The sequence below is a fragment of the Staurois parvus genome, unplaced genomic scaffold (genome assembly GCF_062004578.1).
Source record: "Staurois parvus isolate SC_StPar_1 unplaced genomic scaffold, SC_StPar_1.0 ptg000045l, whole genome shotgun sequence".
In the NCBI taxonomy this organism is placed as follows: domain Eukaryota; kingdom Metazoa; phylum Chordata; class Amphibia; order Anura; family Ranidae; genus Staurois; species Staurois parvus.
In genome coordinates, this window is record NW_028317841.1 from 227,339 (window position 1) to 251,198 (window position 23,860).

At 38.2% G+C, this 23,860-nt stretch overlaps 1 protein-coding gene across 2 annotated transcripts in view; it reads left to right on the forward strand.

The window, feature by feature from the left end:
* The window catches only part of NETO1 (neuropilin and tolloid like 1), a 207,098-nt gene that overhangs the window by 158,313 nt on the left and 24,925 nt on the right, over positions 1 to 23,860 (forward strand). For both annotated transcript variants that reach the window (XM_089663971.1, XM_089663981.1), the window contains exons 8-10: positions 6,402 to 6,515; positions 18,024 to 18,579; positions 19,854 to 19,928. In XM_089663971.1, coding sequence (XP_089520097.1) covers positions 6,402 to 6,515; positions 18,024 to 18,579; positions 19,854 to 19,914 — 731 coding nt within the window. In that variant the 3' untranslated portion in view covers positions 19,915 to 19,928. The remainder of the gene's footprint in view (positions 1 to 6,401; positions 6,516 to 18,023; positions 18,580 to 19,853; positions 19,929 to 23,860) is intronic.

Below are 23,860 nucleotides of genomic sequence, written 5' to 3' on the forward strand. Positions count from 1 at the left end.
GCAAAAGTATACATAGAGAGAATCCTTTCCAGCTGCTGGCAAAAGGAGATAAAGTGTGACGCCACTACTGTTTTATTATGAGCTTTTCTCTGTAGGAGTAACAGAGAGCAGGAAAGACTGGACAGGAGCAACCATGCCAACTGCATCCAAATACTTTTGTTAGCTAAAATTGCACTTTAAAGGATAATTGTATGCAAAAAAAAAAATTGTAATCAAAGGAAAATGTATAAATAGATTTTTTTTTTTTTGCTACCATAATTTTGATTGTGCTTTTATAGGTGATGCTACTGAGCAGTTTAACTTCTGGTTGTTCACTAGATACCAGTCATCTCATTTGTAATACATTGGTTTAAGGGAATTGCAGATAATATAATAGCATGAAAGGTAGCTCTTAAATTAGAATTGTCTAAAATGTTTTATTTGAACAAGTAAGTTGTTTTTTCTGCTTAGATCATGTGTATTCTATTTTTTTAAGGAATTATCTTGTTTTTTCATTTAGCAGTTTATTTAATTTGCCTTTGATTTATTTTATGTTTTAGTGAAATCTTGATCATTGAATGTATTGACATTTAGGATAATTTGATACTTTTGTTCTTGTCTTGATATTTTGAAATCTAATAGCTTTGAAGGTCTGCTGTATGTGGTGAATTATGTTTGGCTGTCTCATACGTTTTAAATGCACAGTACCAAGCTACATTTTAGCATTAAAAGGCCTTTATTAAATTAAAACTGAGGAAAGGTAAAGTGTGTTATGCCATCCATTCAAACAAATTCCATTCTGTAATTTTTATTTTGAAGACTTCATAGTGAAGTAAAACACATGGATCCTGTTTTAACCAATGCATTCTAATGTATACAATTCATCATACAGGAACACACTGCAGGCAACATAAATATTGTTTTCAATGGTGCTTGTTTATGCAACACTGCTGCATTGCAGGGAGATTTAAGATTAAAAATGTACTCATGTCTTGATACCCAACCCACTACAAACTCCCATTAAAATCAAATGATGTCTTGGAAGATGTATATTTATGCCCTCTATCCAGGGGTGGACTGACCATTCGAGCACCCGGGCAGTGCCCGAGGGCCCGGCGTCAGTAGGGAGCCCCATGAAATGCCCCTGGTACCTTTTATAGGCTTTTTTTGGTTTGATTTGAGTGTGGGCAAGGACACAGGGGCCCCATGATCCCCTATTGCCCGGGGGCCCCATGAGTTGTCACTCCACCCCTGCCTCTATCTATAAGCCTCTGGATCTAGGATGCCAATGCTTTCTGTTCTCTACTGTATTGTCAAAGTCCTGGCTTGAGTTCTGTCTGCCCTCTCCTATCTCTTCTAACATAGCAAATCCAGTACCGTATGATTCCTTTCAAATTACTGTTGTATATACGTGATTGGGCCCCTTCGGCTAACCAATGGTCTGCTTTACTTGTTTTACATATTTTCTTTGGCTTCTCTTCTGTATTGTATTGAAAAACTCATATAGACATGAATATGACCTTGCTATGAGCATCAAACCTCGTAGTCTATATTCCTAAAAAGTCCTGTGTTTGCAGACTAAGATGAAGACAAGATATTTTACCACTATGGTAATTTTTAGACTATTATTTTAATAATATATTTTACACACACACACACACACACACACACACACACACACACACACACACACACACACACACACACACGTGTGTATGTACACCAAAATACAGAAAATCAATTACACTGTATATCTGATATCTGTATAAATCATATATTTTGATACAAAATGCTGCTTTATGATCAAATGCTGCCATCTGCTGTTCAAATCACTACTTGCAGTTTGAACACATTAAACCAGCCTGATTAATGATATTGCCGCTTTTGTGAAATTTTTGCAAATAAAAAATAACGTTAAAAACATGTAAAGCATTGCAATGGTCCTTTTTGCTTACAAAGGTTCATTGTTAAATTTCAAAAAGTGACATTCTGATTTCCATCCACATCAGGAAGGAGCAGAAGTTTGCAAACGTTTAATGCTCCGTACCTGCAAAAAATTGACTTATGCTGTTTTAAACCATATCAGCCTACAAGAAGCCAATACAGAGGCAACCTCACCATAAAAGCATATGTGCTCCAGTGTCAGAGGACATAATAAATATAAAACAGCACCACACTCCTTGACAATACTGTTATTTTTCCTGTTTTCGCTGTATCAACAGGGAAAACACTGAACCATTAACCTCAATTCCTTCCACTGAAGGAGCAAGAAAAGCTGCATCTAAAATGTGCAGAAACCAAAAAACATTTTCTAACTTTGGCAACAGATCAAAAATAAATACCAACAAAAATGACACCTTAACTTTGAAAAAAAAAGACAGTGATGAATGACTAAACTATGGGGTGCAGATGCACAAAATAGAGAGCACATGATTTATTTTTCTGCTTGTGGCGGATCATTGTATTGTTCACTTACTGACACAACCAAAACTATTTACATATGTTAGAAGAACTAGAAATTTTTCTTTAAAATATGACCTACTGTATTTTGGACTATAAAATGTTTGAAAAGTAATCTTTACATCTGGTTTGATATCTCTGACTTTTAGAAAAGTTAAAACCAAATATAAATACTCTTAAATGGCATAATTCCCTATATTTTTATACTGCAGAGACTGCTGACAAGGTAAATACAAAATGATGTTCAGTGATTGATATTGCTGGTTACATGTTATGTTTTTCGAATCACATGCTGTATAATCAGGTACATGCCATTATTCCCCACAAATACAGATCAGATAACAAGCAGCAAGTATAATATTAAAAAAAAAACGATTTTTATCATTTTCCAGGGTCAGGTTGTTGACCTGCAGTAATGATACACAGTGGAGACATCTCGTCGCACTTCCACAATCTCTTTAAAAAAGATTGCTTCTATTTCTTTGAAACCTTTCCTGCTTTGCAAGAAAAGTTTCTGATCTATACAAACATTCCTCTTCTTTTCTCAAAAATCAGAGACCATTCTTTATGTATCTAAGTTTGGCATTTTCGAAAGTGTTTTTCCGGCCTGTCGAAAGATCCTTTTTTAAGGAAAAAGAAGAAAAAATGCCACTGCCTTGTCAAATTAAAGATTGTTTTTTTAAATCTAAAAATAAGTATCTCTTTTTTTCAGTCATGGCACATTAGCCAGGTTTCCAAGACTGATAGTCCCCTAGAGTTGGAAGTCCACATTGCTTTGCTGTGGTGTTCTTTCTTCAACTTTGTACTAATCTTATAGACCGGCTATGGATTTTTACCCCAAAACACATTGGCTTCATTTTTATCTTCAATATACAACTATAAAAATCATCAACTAGGACATTTTTCTGGGCACTGGGTGCTCCTTTCCAATCAAGTGTACCTGGCCATAATGCCCCCATTGTCATTATCAGAAAGGAGTCTATCACTTACCACCTACAATTGGGATATAACCTATTGGAAGCAATTCCTTTTATACCCTCCACACAGTAATCTGCAGCTAGGCAGTCTCCAACGGCACCAGTCCAGTGCTGTCTTCCACCAAAACCTTATTTACTTTCTTCAAGGGAATTTGTCTTGGGATTCACCAACAGATCAAATTTTAATAAATTTGCTCAATTCAAATTATTATTATTATTGTTCTATTACATTTTATATTAGAACTCAACAAACATGGTCCCAGTATTGTCAGCTCCCTGGTATGGAGTTTTTAAAATATTTTGTTTATGTATACCTATAATACCACCCACCACCCTTACCTCTACCCAACACCAACCTCCAAAATAGAGTTTCCCTTTACAGTCTTCATATTGCCTAGGTTAGATCCTGTTCCCCATACATAGCTGAAACTTTCTAATTTTTCTCTTTATTTTTACTTGCTTTCAGTCTGCTTAGAGCCTGCTATGTTTCTAAGCCTTATCTCGGTGTACCTGCTAACTCCTAACTTGCTAGATTCCTAATCTAACTGCTTGCTTGGTGTGACTTATAGCAGCTAGTACTCTTTCTGCACTGACTTTTATTATTTTCCTAACTACATCCTTATTCTGAGCTCTAATCTTATGGACTGGCTACATCTTTATTCTTAATGCTTAGTTCTGGTTGCCTTTGGCATAACCTTGGGCAACTCTTCCTTACTACATTTCTGTTTCCTGCTGGTTTTATCTAGTTTGAAATGACCTCAACATGTCTGACTACACAACATTTCCTAGTCCCTGCTGAAAAATGGACTCCTTGTTGAGACGAGATAATCTGGGGCTTAAGTTCAGGCATGCTGCAGCAGATGTCATCTGGTTGTAAAGCTGACCTTTACTCAAAAAGTGAAGAGTTTTTGTCTTAAAGCAATATCTATTAAGGCTAAATGTTGCTAAGCTGTACCTGATTTAACTTTTGCCTTGAACTGCAGTTGCAATTGCCTTATTGCTATGAGGTTAGCAGAAGAAACCAGTGAGAGCTGCTGAGTTCTATCTGCTCTCTCTTATCTCTTCTAACATAGCAAATCCAGTACCATATGATGCCTTTCAAATTACTGTTGTATATACGTGATTGGGCCTCTTCGGCTAAGCAGTGGTCTGCTTTATTTGTTTTACATATTTTCTTTGGCTTCTCTTCTGTATTGTACTGAAATGAAATGACACTCCTGGAAATGTCATTTTCCCAGTGGAATTCAGGAAAAGATTTTTTATGAATAGAGTGGTGTTTGGAAAAGTGAGTGGCAGGAAATATAGCTATTTACTCTCTTCTTTTACATGAATATTATATTGTAGACTGATTGTACCTCATCGCTAATAAACAACTGTAGGAATACCAAGAAAGAACATTATGGGACTTTACTGGGACAGTATATGACAAACTTACCAAGAAAGAATGTTATGGGAGTTTACTGGGACAGTATATGACAAACTTACCAAGAAAGAATGTTATGGCACTTTACTGGGAAAGTAATGGGCAAACTTACCAAGAAAGAACATTATGGGACTTTACTGGGAAAGTAATGGGCAAACTTACCAAGAAAGAACGTTATGGGACTTTACTGGTACAGTATAGGACAAACCTACCAAGAAAGAACATTATGGGACTTTACTGGTACAGTATAGGACAAACTTACCAAGAAAGAACATTACAGGACTTTATTGGTACAGTATAGGACAAACTTACCAAGAAAGAACATTATGGGACTTTACTGGTACAGTATAGGACAAGCTTACCAAGAAAGAACATTATGGGACTTTACTGGTACAGTATAGGACAAACTTACCAAGAAAGAACATTACGGGACTTTACTGGTACAGTATATGACAAACCTACCAAGAAAGGACATTACGGGACTTTACTGGTACAGTATAGGACAAGCTTACCAAGAAAGAACATTATGGGACTTTATTGGTACAGTATAGGACAAACGTACCAAGAAAGAACATTATGGGACTTTACAGGTACAGTATAGGACAAACGTACCAAGAAAGAACATTATGGGACTTTACTGGTACAGTATAGGACAGACTTACCAAGAAAGAACATTATGGGACTTTACTGGTACAGTATAGGACAAACTTACCAAGAAAGAACATTATGGGACTTTACTGGTACAGTATAGGACAAACTTACCAAGAAAGAACATTACGGAACTTTACTGGTACAGTATAGGACAGACTTACCAAGAAAGAACATTATGGGACTTTACTGGTACAGTATAGGACAAACTTACCAAGAAAGAACATTATGGGACTTTACTGTTACAGTATAGGACAAACTCCAATCTCTTCTTTTACAGGTATACCTTATAGCAATGTAAGGCAATGTTATCAGTGTTTTTTAATCATGTACAATGTTATACTGTGTGTATACAATAGGTCAACCATATTTGTCCTTTACATTTGCAGGCCCCACTTCATACTCCTAATAGTACAACACGACCCCTGTGTTCAGCTTCTATTTTCATTAATGCATTTGTATGGGTGAAGCCTAACCTGACAGAAAAAAAAACAACAGAACATTTATAAGATTAACTAATTTCAAAACTCATTAGGCAAGGATTGCTAAATATAGTCCCCAGTAGGTGGTCACTAGAGGTAGTACTTACAAATCAGTATGTGAAATAATATAAACTCTTGTCAAAATTGCCTTCAGGTAAATGTTACAATAAATATGTATTGAAAATAATATTAATCTTGGTAAATGTTAATTAGTACAATTTCTCAAGCTATGTTAAGGTTTGGGAATTTATAGGAACGTATTCTCTATGGATAGCAAAATGTTTATTAGAATCAACATTTCCACTTGAATGTAAGTTCATAAAAAATTTGTAAAAATGCTAAATACAGCATAAGGCTTTTTATTGTTGTCATAGATAACAGAATTTCCCCTCAAAATTAAAACATTAAATGTTGTTTCTCTTTTTTTTCTAGCCCCATGTGAAGCAAATTCATTTTTTTGTCATAGTAATATGTGCATTAATAATACATTGGTCTGCAATGGAGTTCAGAATTGTGTGTACCCTTGGGATGAAAACCACTGCAAAGGTAATAAAAACAGACTAAATTGATTGCACTAAGCAATTTATATATGCTATATATGAATAATAATCATTCTCTTGTTTCAATCATGATATATATTTTCAGAGACTGTGAGACATACCTTGGACTTACAGACACATTATTTAATTAACAACATAGTTGTAAATTTACTTTTTCATGTAATCCGCTTAATTACATGCTAATATTATAACTTTGTAAATTTGCAAAGAAGACTGAAGCTATATAGTCACTTCTGTAACTCATTTATACTTATAATGCAGATGCTCTACTAAGTAACAAAATAATAATTTAATATTAAAGTGTTACTAAACCCAGGACCCTGCATCCACTATATCTGGTCTCCCACAGTACACAGTAAAATAAACTGCTAAAGACCTTTTCTCATCAGAAGTTAGAGCAGTCTTGCGGCTTCTATCTATCTATATGTAGGAGGAGTTTTCTTTCTTCTCTAGGAGGATGCAAAACCCCTGACCTATGTCTGACCAGTGCTAATTGGCCCTGTGCTGATCACATGCACTCTCCCAAGAGAAAAAAAAAACCTCTCTAGCAAAACACACCAATCTGAGTATGTGCAAATGCCTATGGTTCAGTCTGTCTTATCAGGAGATAAGAGGTGGCTGCTTGAAAAAGGGGAGGAACAGAAAAGAAAGGATCAAATGGCCTTTTTACACAATGCAGAGGATTAACCCTAAGGTTCAACAGTGAGTATAACAAACATGCTTTACTGCATATACAGGCTGATTTTACTGTTGTGGGTTTAGTAACACTTTAAATTATTATTTTGCCACTTAGTAGAGTATCTGCATTATTATGTACTTAGTTATTTTACTGTACCCCTTCTCCAGACTGGGGGCTGGATGTTAGCACAGTTTTGTCTCTACTGTGTCTGCTTTCTTCTTCTAAAAATCTAATGGCTGGTAGTGTCACATAGGTTTGTACAATCCACAAAAGAGATTATTCTGGCTTTTGTTGCAGAATAAATTATTTTGTAAAATATTTTATGGATTGTACAAAGTGTGGATCTCTCATTTCTTCAGTTTTTTTGGTAATCTTATCCAAAGATCCAGCAGGACACCATAGTTACAGGAGAATGGCCTCCAGGACTGTATCATGTTACAACAATTTAAGGTTCAGTGCTCTTATGCTAAAAAAAGAATGCTTTTGTCTTGTGCCATCATGGTCTCTGTCAGCTTATGATAACTATTATAGAGACTGATTGAATCCCTATATTTGCCCCGTCTACTTTCTGAGTATCAATAGATTAGTGGAGGCAGATATTAAGACAGTTTCAGACTTTTACACTAGTTTCTTTTTAGAAGGCATGTAATGTATTATTTTGAGAAGTGGATATATATTATTGTTTATATACTTTATGAAACAGTTTACCCTTTTCATGACATTTGTTTTGAATGGGCAAAGTAACAGGTAATTTTGTAAAAACAACTCTCATCCACTGATATTCACCTTACTGTACTCCCCACCACTGCATTACTCCATTAAAGTCAATAGACCAAACTCTGTGTGAACTCCATATCATATGCTATCACAGCTTAAAGGGCTAATTTCATCATCCATAATGTTCAGACCTAATGACTGTCTGCTGAAACCCAAGCACTGCATTCTGGGAGTAGGTTGCATGCTCCTCCATACCCAGGAAGGACCAGGTATATATTGCAAGTTTCAGCAATGGAGCTGTTGGGCTTGACAGAAATAAATAACAGTGGTTGGGGTCAGTAAGCTCAATACTCCATGTTATGGACCCCTCAACAAATGCAGCTGCTTCCACCATGTTTATATCCTATGAATAGGATATAACTGCAAATAAAAATAAAATGTATGTGGTGTGACTCTAGAAGTGCTACAGAACCACTTCCACTATTTAACAATACCAATATAAGTGCCTTAATCAGTAAAGTATATTAAGCCAACAGTAAGCAGTAAGAACAATGAGGATCTCTATGAAATAAAGCGCATTAATCCAACAATAAAAATATAAACGTCTCTGTGCAATAAAGTGCTGTGCAAATATCTATTGCGCCAAATAAAAGTGATCCAATAAAGTGCAAAGCAATATTCTGTGTCTTCACTTATTTTCTGCGTTCAGTCGTGCTCCCCTCCTAAACATCACACTCACCCAGAGTTCCTTGACCCCTTATAGATTATAGGCAGGTCACTAGCATTTTAAGATATACTGTATCTCACCTCCAGCAGTTCCTCCAGACTTGCTCAGCTGGCCCACCTCTCTAAACCTCTCCTTAAGAGCATGCATGTAATGGAAGAAACCAGGAGGCAGATTCCAATAGTCTAAATCTGTAGTTATTTGTAGTTAAAAACAATCAAAATACACTTACTCCAATATACTGCTTGTATATCACAAGCTCAAGTGCATGTAAACACTTCCTGGAGCCTTCTGCACTCCAAGGACCAGAAGTATAAAAGCGGAAGTGACATGCTAAGCATCGCCCAATGCATTTCGTCATTGTGACTTCATCAGGGTGGGACCATCTTGCTACACTTTGCTCCTTTTATACTCTATAAATGCCACTACCCTGTTAACCATTTTTAAGCCTACCAGTTTCTATTATAGTTATTACCCTGCATATTTCCTCAGTGGATATTGCTATTCAAAGCTGTTCAAACTCACTCCTCCTTTCTTAAAGCACACCCAACTGAATTAAGGGACAGTCCATTCTGTAATTTAGGTGGAACTGAACTAAAAGGGATACCCCATATCTAAATAATTTTAAGGGGTACTCCTATTCCTTAATGCAAAGCCTAATGTTTTGGGTAACCTCTTCCTGTCCGCCCATTCTACATAGACTGCGGACAGGAAGCTTTGCCGATGTGGGCTAACGTACCTGTACATCAGTCCGCATCTATGGCTCCTGCACGGCTCACAGAGTGTGCACCCCGGAGCCTGGTGATCAGCATGTCGATTGGACACAGCGGATCACATTACCACTGTGTCCTGGCGATCACATGGTGTTTTACCATGTGGCTGCTGTGACCAATCACAGCACTCACATAGTAAACAATGGAAAGTGAAAGTAAAGATCACTTCTCTCTGTTCTGCAGAGAGAAGCGATCCTGCAGTGTGTGAGTTTACAGCAGCTTGTCAGGCTGCTTGTACACTCACAGACTGCTGTGCCAGCCACTCCAGTGTCCCTGATCACTGCCTCTGTGTCCCTGATCACTGCCCCAGTATATATACAATAAAACATGCAGCCAACCCCTGTCACCTGTCCCAGTGTACACAAAAACACCCCCATACACCATACCAATGTCCTGAACACCGCCTTACCAATGTCCTGATCACCACCATACCCCAAACCAACACCCTGATCACTGCCATATGCCATTCCAGCACCATGATCACTGCCATATGCCATACCAGCACCCTGATCATTGCCATATGCCATACCAGCACCCTGATCACCTCCATACACCATACCAGTGCCCTGATCACCACCATACACCATACCAACTCACTGATTACCACCATACCTCATACCAGCATCCTGATCACCGCCATGCCCCATACCAGCATCCTGATCACCGCCATACCCCATACAAGCATCCTGATCACCGCCATGCAGGGGCGGACTGACCATTTGGAAACTCGGGCACTGCCCGAGGGCCCGGGGTCAGTAGGGGGCCCCATGAGATGCCCCTGGTACCTTTTTTCATAGGCGTTTTGAGTTTGGGCAAGGACACATGGACCCCATGATCCCCTATTGCCCGGGTGCCGGATGAGTTGTCAGTCCGCCCCTGCCGCCATGCCCCATACCGGCATCCTGATCACTCCATATGCCAAACCAGCATCCTGATCACCGCCTTACCAGTCTCCTGATCACCGCCATACCCCAAACCAACCCCCTGATCACTGCCATATGCCATACCAGCACCCTGATCACCGCCATATGCCATACCAGCACCCCAATCACCTCCATACACCATACCAGTGCCCTGATCACTGCCATACACCATACCAGCTCCCTGATTACCGCCATACCCCATACCAGCATCCTGATCACCACCATACCCCATACCAGCATTCTGATCACCCCCATACCCCATACCAGCATCCTGATCACCGCCATACCCCATGCCAGAGTTCTTATCACTTCCATACTCCATACCATACCATACCAAGGCAACTCCTCTCTGCAATGATATTGATTTTATTTAAGGGGACTTTTATATTTTTGTGTTGGTCTAATGCACTTTATTGCACAGAGATTCTCATTGTTCTTACTGTTTACTGTTGGATTGATGCACTTTATTGATTAAGGCACTTTATTAAGTTGAATGGTTAGGGTGTTATTTTTATGAGAGGAGCTGTCACTTGCTCTGAATAAACAAAGTAACAGATACTCTTTAACTATGAACACTGATCAGTGTTTAGATACCTACTTATAATTGAAAAACACTGATTATGAACGGTCAAGTCTAAGTTTTAATCTGAAGGATTGTGCAGTTGTCTGATGTTCTGGTTTGTCATTTTGTTGCATTCATGGCATGCTGTCTGATGGTTTGGTTGTCTTTTTGTTGCATTTGCACACTAAGGTTATTAGCCTACATAAAGATGAGCACCAGTTGATAAGCAGCAGTTTTATGGTCCCAACTACTTATATTGTCAACTGCAAGATATCAGTAAAGTAACTGGACAGTAGGAAACATTTTTGATTGCATCCATTAAGGTAATTCTGTCATAATCACCAGGAAACCTTAAGCATGTCATCTAAAATCTATATCACAGACATACATTTTACAATGGATTATTTTATCATTTACTTTATGTATCTGAGAATTGTAGTTATTTCTCCAGCATCTTTCTTGATATAAATTGCATAATATGGCATACCATAGCAGGGGCGGACTGACCATTTGGAAAGTCGGGCACTGCCCGAGGGCCCGGGGTCAGTAGAGGGCCCCATGAGATGCCCCTGGTATGTTTTTCATAGGCTTTTTGAGTTTGAGCAAGGACACAGGGGCCCCATGATCCCCTATTGAGGGCCCAGGGTTAGTAAGGGGCCCCATGAGATGCCCCTGGTACCTTTTTCATAGGCTTTTTTGAGTTTGGGCAAGAACACAGGGGCCCCATGATCCCCTGTTGCCCGGGGGCCCCATGAGTTGTCAGTCCGCCCCTGTACCGTAGTACACTCTAGGAATGGAATATAGATCTATCACTACCCAAAAGGAGTGCATTATTTTTAGACTTCCCTTAGTAAGATCAAACACAGACACACGCACACACACACACACTATAATACCATGTAAAATAAAATCATTTAGCTAATAATTGTAACCATTAACAATTATATCTTTACTGTTTGATGCAAACATATCAAAACCATGCATTGCAATTCTTATTCATTACGTTTTTGATATAGCCAAAGCATTTTTTGCTTCAGATAGAACAGGGAAGAGTTAAAGCAACTGTTAGTTTTTTCTGTTATTGTGATCTAATGCTCTATATTTTTACTGGCCACCATTGTCACCAGGATAGAAAGTTATTTTAAATCCAATGTCATCTGAACAGGAAGCGAGGGTAATATCTAAGTGAAAAAAGTCTCATTTGATAAGTAGAGACGGGTCAGGCCATCCCAGGAGTGTGCCCAGTACCTCATTCCTAAAACTAGGAAGAGTATACACTGCTCAAAAAAATTAAAAGAACACTTTGAAAATACATCATCCTAATGGGGAAAAATATCATGCTGGATATCTATACTGATATGGACTGGGTAATGTGTTAGCAACATAAGGATGCCCCGAAAATCAAAGTGAAAAAATTATGCAGCAGGCTACTCTATTTTGCTAAAATTTCTTTGCAGCAATACAAAATGGTACTTAGTAGTTTGTATGGCCCCCACGTGCTTGTATGCATGCCTGGCAACGTCGGGGCATGCTCCTAATGAGACAACGGATGATGTCCTGGGGTATTTTCTCCCAGACCTGGACTAGGGCATCACTGAGCTCCTGGACAGTCTGAGGTGCAACCTGGCAGCGTCGAATTGACTGCAACATGATATCCCAGAGGTGTTCTATTGGATTTAGGTCAGGCGAGCGTGGGAGCCATTCAATTGTATCAATTGCTTCATCCTCCAGGAACTGCCTGCATACTCTCGCCACATGAGGCTGGGTGTTGCCATGCACCAGGAGGAACCCAAGACTCACTGCACCAGCGTAGGGTCTGACAATGGGTCCAAGGACTTAATCCCGATATCTAATGGCAGTCAGGGTGCCATTTTCTAGCCTGTAGAGGTCTGTGCGTCCCTCCCTGGATATGCCTCCCCAGACCATCACTGACCCACCACCAAAACGGTCATGCTGAATCATGTATAACATACAGCGCCACACGTTCTTGAAATATGTGATTACTAATACAACTCCAAACATAAATAAAATAGACATATGTGAAAAAATGTAAACGTATGTGAAAAAAAAAGTCTCTAAAAATAATGCATTTCTTCAACTTGAAAACAGCTACACAAGTTCATATTTTCATACACTGCAAATCCTCCACCACAAACACCAGAAGTTTTTGACCTCACTAAATATTTTGGTCAAAAATGCATGTGTCCCTTGAAGTGGACATAATAAGCAGGTATATCCTGGAATGGAGTTCTTTCTCCGCAGATCACCAATCTCTTCACTCCTTCCTCCTCCACTCAGTAAACATGTCAAAAAATTATTGAAAGACAATAGTGCTTTATCCTTAAAACATATTACTTTATTAAAAGCATAAAACAGTGGCCACTCACATGGTGTGGGTGCTAAATTACACCAATATAAGCGTATAGGTAATCCTGCAGTACCCTTGTACATGCAAACAGAGGAAACTTCACTCATCTGATGTGACAAAGAGTATGAATTGCAGGGGTCTGTGCATCATAACATTACCATGCACATGAGAAACATGCGGAAAGGTACGCAAATCCCATCTATGCTTTAGCAACCTAATCACAGGTGTCCCATGTCAAATAATTCTCTCGTAAGCAGAAAATTGCTGGTTGATGTTTTTGGAGATTAACAAACAACTGAGTGGATTTCAGCGGGTCACCCGGTCCTTTGACATTCTAAGCAATCTAGTGGATCTCCATCATAAAATAGTATAGCAATAAAAGTGAGCGCTTCAAAATAAGCAGATGAACACTCAAGGAATCCAAATAAAACCTTGTTATAAACATGTAATAAAAAAATGCAGCGCTGAACAATAAAATATAATAAATATTGTCCCCAATAATCAAGGCATATATCAGTGACAGTCTATATAGTGAAGACAATGTGGTATAATGATCCAATCCAGTGGCGGTGCTTCCAGTGATAAGGTAAGAATTACGCACTCAAGCTTAATTCAATTACGCAATGTGTAAATCAACATGGATCTCCTTCACAGGTAAAGGTCCGGACTGGAACTCAGGGTGATTCTCCCTCAGGGTGGTAAGGTTATGAGCCCTCCAGCTGGCCAGAGGTCCCTTTAAGGGATAGGTGGGTACAGATGCCTGCTTACAGGAGCTTCCCTCTCTGGATATGGTGGATTGGTAACTGGATCACAGCAGGGCTCTATAAATAACAAGGGAGACCAAGGAGAGTGCCCATAGTGTAGTATTTTGTGTCAAAATGTATTCAATATCAAAAGGATTCAATAAAAAGCAAACAAGCAATTACATCAGCATCAGGTATGTAAACAGATTGACCATCCAGGAACTAAGATGGCCGCCGGGCCTCCACGTGGGTCCGGCGGCGTGACGTCACAACGTCCTAGGCTCCTTCTAACGCGTTTCATGCGCACGCACTTCTTCAGAGGTGGAGACTAAGTGACGCGATGACAATGAAGCCGGCTATTTATACGGTAGATAGCGCGTGCTCATTGGGCCATCTCCATCATAACCTCAATGAAAGTATCAGATATGGAGAATTCTTAAAGCCTCATTTTATTTTATTTTTATTTTTTTATTTTTAGAATGCCACTATGCCTGCCCCCCTCCATTTATGGGAGCTATTCTGTAGCTTCCATCAATAAAATAAAAAGCACTCTATAAACAGAGGACAGGTGGATGAATGAAAGGTTCGTATAGCACCCAGATAGTGTTCTTGAAGCAGCTCAAAGCAGTCATGCTTGGCTGTCCAACCAGCCAACACGGCTTGAAACAGCTCATAAACTGGATTAAGGATATCCTAAATAACTGGCAAATTGTAAGGAGTGATTCCAGAACAGTTTGTTTACACCTTGAGAGCTTGCAGAGGAGTAAAAATAAAACTTATTTAAGGTAGGAGAAACTCTGAATGAATTTCTTGCTCATCAGAGCTTGTAAAAAAGGTTTAATGTTCCCCAGTAGCAAAGGAATATATGGGCAAGCCAAGACAACTGATCTTTTAGAAAGGTTAAATGCCCTCAGGTTATCCCTGCTTTTCTGTAGATGTTGTTTATTCTGATCCAGCCATGTAGCTGTATAGAAGAAAATTTCTCAAAGAAGTGGGTCACTCCCTGAGCAATGACTTGCAGCTTAGCTGGATACAGCATAGCATGTTGTAGTTTAAGATGTTGTAGGCATTTATTTACCTAAGTGAATTTCTTGTTCAAAATTTTTTATTTTGTTCGTAGGGAGGGGTAACAAAGATAAAACAAATAAAGTACACAATATACAATACTTATACAGTGAAATTTTTTGGAAGTGCAGTATTAACCGTAAACATCAGAACGGTAACAGGTAAGAACTGGTTAACAATATTAGGTGGGGAATGTGAAGGTGGGAGAAGACAGGGGGAAGGTATGCGACTCTGCTAATGAGAAGAAAAAAAAAGAAAAAAAAAAAAGAAAAAAGAAAAAGGAGCTGTAAAAGTAAAGGGGAGGGTACCAGAATAGTCAGGGGTACCTAAGTGAATTTCATATGAATTTTCTGTACTTCTGTACTTCTACTCAGGGTAATAAGATACTTTGACACCATTGTACTCAACTTATTTGCACTCATTGGCCTGCTTTAGAATGAGTTCCTTATAATTGTAGTCAGACTAACTATTCAGACATTGTTATGTCTCATTTAGTTCTCTAAATCCTCATTCTTAAGTTCATTCACCTTAGTAAGCTGAAGTGTGGAGGAGAAATCCTCCTCCAAGGGGATCCAGTCTCTGGTCTGTCTTCAACATCACTCACTCTGCTCCATAGCCACTGTTCTGTATCTGATTTTCTGTAAATTTCATAATTGGGCCACTGCATCTCCAATCACCCCAGTCTGACTTTTAGGCTGATCCATTGAAGAGTTACATTTAGTAATAGCTTATAATGCCTCTTTCAAAGTAGGTTCTACTTTTGAATCAGTGGTGTTTGGGCCTACTAAGATGACCATCCTTATAAGGGAGCTTTGCCATTAACCTGCTGGGGTAAGGGTAACCACTGCTTTTCAAGTTTTCTGCAGGTCACCCAAGTTCTTTTGAACTTCTTCTTCATCAGCTGCAGGAGTTGCAGGAGCAGCAGGGACAATATCTTTTTAGCTGGAGTGGGGAGATCTCAATTCAGTTTAGCTGCCTCTTTTTTCTCCTTCTCTGCTTGACAACTGTCATGTGGTCTTTCACCTGAAGCAGTGTAATTTTGTCTCTCAGCCATGGCCACTGCTTAATCTCACCCCTTAGAAGTCTTGATGGCAGGGATAGTAAAACATGAACAAACCACTGCATTCTTAACCATGGATTTTGGTGTCCTCAAAGTGAGGATAAAAGGATAAGCAAGAAGAAACTGCATGGGAGCTCTGTGATGTGCTTTTGCTCACTTGCCTCTCCTGGCCATGCACCAACAGGAAGTGAAATATAATTGGTTAAAGGCAAAAGCTGTTCCAGTGACACCTCTCTAAAAGTAGATTTCCTCTTTACCTACTCTATTCAAAATAAAAAATGCCAAAATATTAGTTATGTTTTTAGACTACGTAATGTCCATTGCTACCCATAGACATCATACAGTGCAAAGCACTTGAGGAATACTGTGTATAAGCAATCATTTGTACAAAGCATCTTTCATTGTTTACAAGATTCATTTGCAGTGGTGCCATATTAAAATGATGTATTCAAGAAATGTGCATGTGTGCTTTAAAATATTGTTATTATCTTAAGATGAGAATATACTGTAGATGCATGACATGATCATTTTCCGAAAGAAAATGGCTGAAAAGTTACAGCTCTACAGACTTTCTAAATGTTCTGAAAATAAAAATCACAAATGATCTTCTACAAATGATAGAAATTTTGATTTCAAATTGCCCTATTCTTAACCACCCAATTCATGTCTGTGCCTAGCCTAATAATGAATGAATCTTGACAAGCTGAGTGCGTTCATTTAACTTGTAATTTAATCTAACAATAGGAGTCAATATAATGCAGCGATTGAATAAGAAGTGAGCTGAATCCCCATTTTTAACCATCTTTTCTACACAGCAGCATTTTTGTATACTGAAGCAGTCTAAAAAGATAAATTAATTTAGAATGAATAATTGGCATGTGAGCTAATCTTGGAGCTACTTTCTTCTGCCCTCTGTATGGTATAGTTCTTTCACTGAAAGCTGCACCCTTTGCTGGTGTATATCAATGCTACAGTATATCAAGGTTAGTGATAAGGCTAACAGGATAAAGGCCACAAAGGTTAGCAATGTAACAAACGTATGTTTAACCATAATTTGTTTAGTGATCCCTTGAGATCAGTTTTACATTTTGAATACAGAAACCTTATGATTTAAATAATGTAGGTCTTGCAAAAAGCTTCCTTTAAGTGTATTAAAAGTCAAAGATTTTTCTTTGTTGTTTTGGAGAGTGCAGTGATGGGTAAACCCCCTGCCTGTGCCCTTGATAAAGAATTCACTCTGTCTGTTTGCCATGTCACCCAGGCTTAAAGTGATGAGAAACTCAAAATTTTGAGTTGCCACTAAAACACATCAAGGAGAAATCTTTAAATAGAGACAATTTGTTTTGGTGACAAATATCTAAGTAGGGATTTCCTTCACTCTAGAGAGATTTTTTCTCATTTTCTGTTGTATCTACAGGACAGGAGGTGAAGGAAATCTTGTTAATGGGACCATTGAAAAAGATAAATTTTACCCATTCCCTACTCTATCCAAAGCAAAAAAATACAGTTTTGGCTTTAGATATGCTTTAGCCCCTTGGCGCCAGTGCCTCCCGACCCTTTAAGGGTTTCAGAAGCCGGGAGGCAGGATGGGATTTCAGGGTCATGTGACTGCCGTGATTCGCTGTCACGGCGGTCACATGATTGGGAAAGGTCCCGATCGAAAAAGGAGATCAGGACCTTTCCGTGAGTATCGGACATGTGTGCTGGGAGTTCATTCTCAGCACATATGTATTTCTTAATTGCAAGCAAATGTGCGACCGCTCGGTGTCAAGGCCCAGATGTTGGAAGGTCACACATTTGCGTACAGCTGGCGCCAAGGTTAAGCATTTGATATCAACAAAAAAAAACCTCACAGTTTTTTTTTTTTTTTTACTTTTCAGAAAAACGAAAGTCAAGCCTTTTGGATCAGCTTACCAATACTAGTGGGACAGTTATTGGAGTCTCCTCTTGCATTGTCATCATCCTCATTATAATATCTGTCATTGTACAGATCAAGCAACCTCGTAAGAAGTACATCCAAAGGAAATCAGAGTTTGACCAAACAGTATTCCAGGAGGTGTTTGAACCTCCTCATTATGAGTTATGTACTCTTAGAGGTACAGGAGCTACAGCAGACATTTCTGATGTCACAGAAGATTTTGAGAATTATCATAAATTACGGAGATCATCTTCAAAATGCATTCACGACCATCACTGTGGATCACTGTCTAGTGCTAAGGGAAGTCGTAGTAACCTTAGCACAAGGGAGCCTACTATACTAACAGACACTCCAAACCCACCCACTAATCCCAGTTTACAACCAATGAACAGAAGAAACATCCTTGTAATGAAGCATAGTTATTCACAGGATGCAGCAGAAACATGTGACATTGATGAAATTGAGGAAGTCCCCACCACAAGCCACAGGCTGTCGAGACATGACAAATCTGTCCAGCGGTCAGTATCAATAAATTTTTGATGAAGACTTGTATCTAAGGACTTATTGTTATCTCCAAAAAATTACTTACTATCTTTTTATGTTTTATCATTTTCCTTTACATCATTTAAAAAATTTGTTCCCTATATTTTTGCTCCTTTTATTTGAAAAAAAAAACAGACAGTGTAAAACAATTAGAATTTACAATAAGCACACATCAGTTGTCGCAGGAAAAATAAGCTAAACATTTTGTTTTGAGCTGCACAATCTTTACAATGCTCAGTTTATATAACAAGCAGGGTATTTGACCACAGCAGATGACGCCATACAAGGGTCCTGGTAACAAACACAAAAGTCTCCATAACTCCAATATATTCATTCAACTAATTATTGTGAGAAATTTCATGTCACATAGGGTAAATAGCTCATGTTTTGGAGTTTTGCAAGGTCCCTTCCTCAGCGTAACTTGAATGACAAGTTGTCATGAGGAAGGGACTCTATGGGGCCCCAAAGCATTGGCTTTTTGACCTATATAGCATGGAATTCACAATAAATCATGAAACAGATGTAAAACAGAATGCTTGAGACTTGGTGGCTTCTCTCTGTTTTTAACAGGTAAATATGAATCTTCTTTTCTGATTTTTTTTAGTAATACTGAAAAGTGGAGTTATTATAGTTCATGAATAAGAAAACATATATACCTTTTTTAGATAACACTCTATCAGATTATAGTAATGGAGAATAGATAATTTTAGTATCAGATTGCACTTTTTTGATATCTCAATGCTTGTCATGTACCTACATGCATGCAAAGCCACACTAGCATATGCTGTATGAAACTTTACAAATTTTCCTGCATAAAAACCCTATTTATGAATTATATCTACATATGGCACATAGTTCTGTTTTATAATACAATATACAAAGTAGCAGGACTATTTGGTGCATAACATTTTTTTAAATATGAAATGTTCAATGAATGCCTATACAGTACATTAGAAGTATTTCCACATTATCAGGGTAAAACCTTTCCATAAATCATTGGATGTTATAATACTCTTTTGTATGTTTTCTGTGTTTGTAGTGCATGCATATGTGTGCTTCTGTGTTTGTTTACATGCACTACATCCTTTCTTTGCACATTAAAACCACTTATCTCTTAAAAACTCTTCTCTTCTTTAAGTGTGTTGCATGCCAGTTTGTTTTTGTGCTGTGCGATTCACTAATTTAAACCATCTCTAAATGTAATCCGTTTTATGCAAACATATTGAATGAAATAGCCATAACATTCCAGGTTCTGCCTCATTGGGTCTCTAAACAAACATGAAACTGAATACAACACAACTAGGGTATGAGAAGCAAACCGAAGGTAAGTCTGAACTATGTAGCATGTCTTTATTGCATTTTAATTGTAACTAATAACATTAAAGGATCACTAACACCTATGCATGAAAATAAATGATGCAGTTTAATGTCTTCTAGTAATTACATTTTCTTTGATATATTACCTTTGGAAAATTAGAAATACAGTTTAAGGATTAAAGTGGCCAACGAGGTTCACTTTAAATCTGCAAAAATCACCAAAAATCAATCTTCAAATTTGGGTGGAATTAACTCACAAAATGCTATTTGTATATGGTATTTCCATTTCCCAGGTCAGATCCCATGTTTAACATAAACTCTATTGAATGAGTAATTTTTGGTTATTATTATCCATTATCAACCTTTGTTTTTATTGAGGCTCATTTTACAGTGGTATCTATTGGATTTGTATGTTTCCTTGTGAAATGTAAAGATTTAGTTGCCTTTATGCAAATGCCCAAACAATCTAGACCCACCTGCTACAGAATTTAGTTGACATTTTTTAGTGTGGGAAGAATATTGAATACTCAAAGGAACATCATGATCACAGGCAGAGTCTGCCTTGGTTGCAATTAAATCTAGAGTGCATTGAAGCTATTAGGCACTGTTAATTTATAGAGATGTATCCGTGAGGTTTAAATCTTATATTTAACCTGCTAGTATTTTGCATTCTTTGGTTCCCTCTCATCAAAATGCTAATTAAATTATTAAATAAAAAATTTCAGTTTGTATTGCAAATCTTATTTAAGACCCAGCAACATCATCACTAGGTCCTTTTGCGTTTTTGTGCAATGCAGATAGATCATGGTTGGCTGGAGGAGCTAGCATGGTGCTGTACATAGCTTAATGAAAAACAAAGGTCCACATGTAATGCTGAGCCTCAATGATTTAATTACTGATGTGCAGTGAATGAAAATGGAGGGCCAGGGAAAGTAAGCTTGGGGAAGAAAGGGCTGGAAGATGCTGGTTGCCCTCCAGCTAGGAAACAAGATAGCCTCAACCCAGCCAGTTGAACACAAAAGAAACTGACAGTTCTCAATACCAACACAAGTAATGTTGGTGCAGTGGTCTCCTGTGTTGTGTCTTTGTAATCTGACAGGGGGACTCCCTGCCCCCCCACCAGATTACTCTGATCAGCACTTGCAGCCACTGGCTGCAGGCACTGATCTGATGCTGGTTTTCCAGCATGTCTCTTTTACAAAAACTGGTCATTAGTCTTTCTGTTGGACAGATAGCTGTACACACTGATTGAAAGTCAGATGGTTCATCTACTGAACTGGCAGATTTGTGGCCAGTGAGTACCCAACTTAACAGATTCAATGGAGTATCTAAAAAGTGCAGTGCTTAAATAATAAATTGTATAATAATCACTGGATGTGAATAAAAAGTTGATTAAAGTGTTACTAAACCCAAGACCTTGCATTCACTATATCTGGTCTCCCACAGTACACAGAACATGGAAATACAATTATTTTAGTAAATATAAACTTCTAAATACCTTTTCTCATCATCAGTTAGAGCAGTCTTGTGGCTTCTATCAGTGTTCAGCCCAGCACTAGCTAAAGCTTGTAGGAGGAGGTTTCTTTCTGCTCTAGGAGGATGCAAAACACCTGACCTCTGTCTTACCAGTGCTGATTGGACCTGTTGGACTGTTGTGAGTTTAATAACACTTTAAATCTGCATATTTTTATGAGAAAGATTTGCTCAAGCTATGGGTGTGATTTTCAAACAGTTCACTAATATACACCTTTTTATGAGGGTGATTTGTTCAAGTCACTTCACGTTTTGGAATCTTCATTTTCTGTACATGATCATATTGGAATTTGTATTCAAATGGGGTGATTATTATGCAAATGTATTAGTTGGGTGCTGCACTTTTTAGATACTCTATTTGTCAACGTATATTATTTGATGTACTTCCAGCTGTCCAAATATACTGAAGTGGGATTTCTTTCCTTATCAACTAGTTGCAATGGCAGGTTTATATTACAGTTGTCAAAAAAACCTCACCACTGCTACATTCTTTTTCCATATAAATGTTGATAGTTTTACACCAATCCAAACAGAATATATTTCCGGTGTTGTGCATACCTCATGGGCGGCACAGTGGCTTAGTGGTTAGCATGTCTGCCTTGCAGTAAATGGGTCATGGGTTCGATTGTCAACCATGGTGCCTCCTGCATGGAGTTTGCATGTTCTCCCTGTGCTTGCATGGGTTTCCTCCTACGCTCCAAAGACATGCTGGTAGGTTAATTGGCTCCTGTCTAAATTGTCCTAGTTTCATCCTTGGCCATGTGGGATCTCCTGGGAAAGACCTGGCAACCTTCCCTGTAAAAATAATTGCTAAGAGAATTCATTGAAAAAGTCACTTATGAGTGACGGTCCATGCAATCGCCAAGGGTTGGATACAACTGAATGGATAGATAGAGATAGAGAGCATACCAAATAAACTGAACCAATAATCCAAAAAAACTATTAAATAAACAGGGTAAAACAACACTCATAAACTATAGAAATATTACAAAATATTTTAACTTTACAAAAGTTACTCTAGTTTAAAAAAAAATAACATATCTGTGATTTAAAGACACAAAAGGGGTTTACCACACTTTCATATCATAAACCTATGCTATTTCACTAGATAAACATGGCCTTATAGTAAGCAATTATCCATTGCTGCATGTATTCTTCACAAAGCAAGCTCTTCTTCACTTCTACCACATTGTATCCATATAATATACTTGTATCTGTTTTGTTAAAACAAGCAATTGTGGATAAAAAGCACTGTATGTATTTTCCTTCTTTTTCAAGATTCCACTTATTTCCTTTATCCATTATTGCCACATGTTCAGTACTTTTAGATCAAAATGCATAAGTCCTCTTGTTGAAAACCACACATAAGCTTGTATAGGATATTTGTAACTTAATACATTAACAATAACTGCAGATAAATGAATAGATAAATAGTGCTACGCTACTCACTATACCTAACCAGAAAGAAAAAAGTAACTGCCTGACAGAGCCCCTAACTAAGGTGATATAAGTGCATACCTAGAAAATAATCAAACACAGGTGTTCTTTTATGAAACAGAGATCAGTGGCGATCCTGAGGATCGTTACTGATCTCAGATCATTAGTGGTTTGGGAAACAGAGATGATCAGCGGAGAGCATGTTCTCCGCTGTTCATCTCAGCACACAGATGGCCAGTGTATGAAGAAGCGATGTCAGCCCTTCACTGGCGATATGTGTTTTCCCTCCAGATTCTCCAGCTCAAAGCTGGAGAATCGGAGGAACCGCAAACAAAGCAGCGATAATTTACCGCTGCTTAGTAAACGGTGTTTGACTGATCTCTTACTGTGATCTCGTGAGATTATAGTAAAAGCAGCCATTTTGCAGCATTTGTAGATCGCTTCTTTCTTCATTCGGAGAACTGATCTACACCGCTTCATAAAAAGGCATTCACAGAAGAACTGGGTTCTCCAAGAATGCCGGAGAACTGAGCAGAGGTCATTTACCGCTGCATGATAAAAGGACACCACAAGTGAATGAAATAACAAAAAAGACTAGATGCCCTGCTAGGCAATACCAAATATGAACAAATCAATAAGTGACACTTTTTACATGGGATCCTATCAAATTCTCTGCTCCCGAGTGAAGTTTTAGATGGCATTTAAAAAGAGAGATGGCTTGGTGGGAGGCCATATGCATGTTATACCTGTGTGAAAACTGTTATAAATGAGAGATTCCATCTGAGAATTACATCTACAGTTATTGTTAATGTATAGGCCTCATGCACACTGGTTATTGTAAAATGCTGTTTCCCTGACAGTAGAAAATCAGCATTGAAAAATGTTCACCTAAACTGCATTTTTTAAACCAGTTTAGCAGAGTTTAGCAGGGTTTGGTGTTTGGGCATTTATTTGTTTCATCAGCCAGAA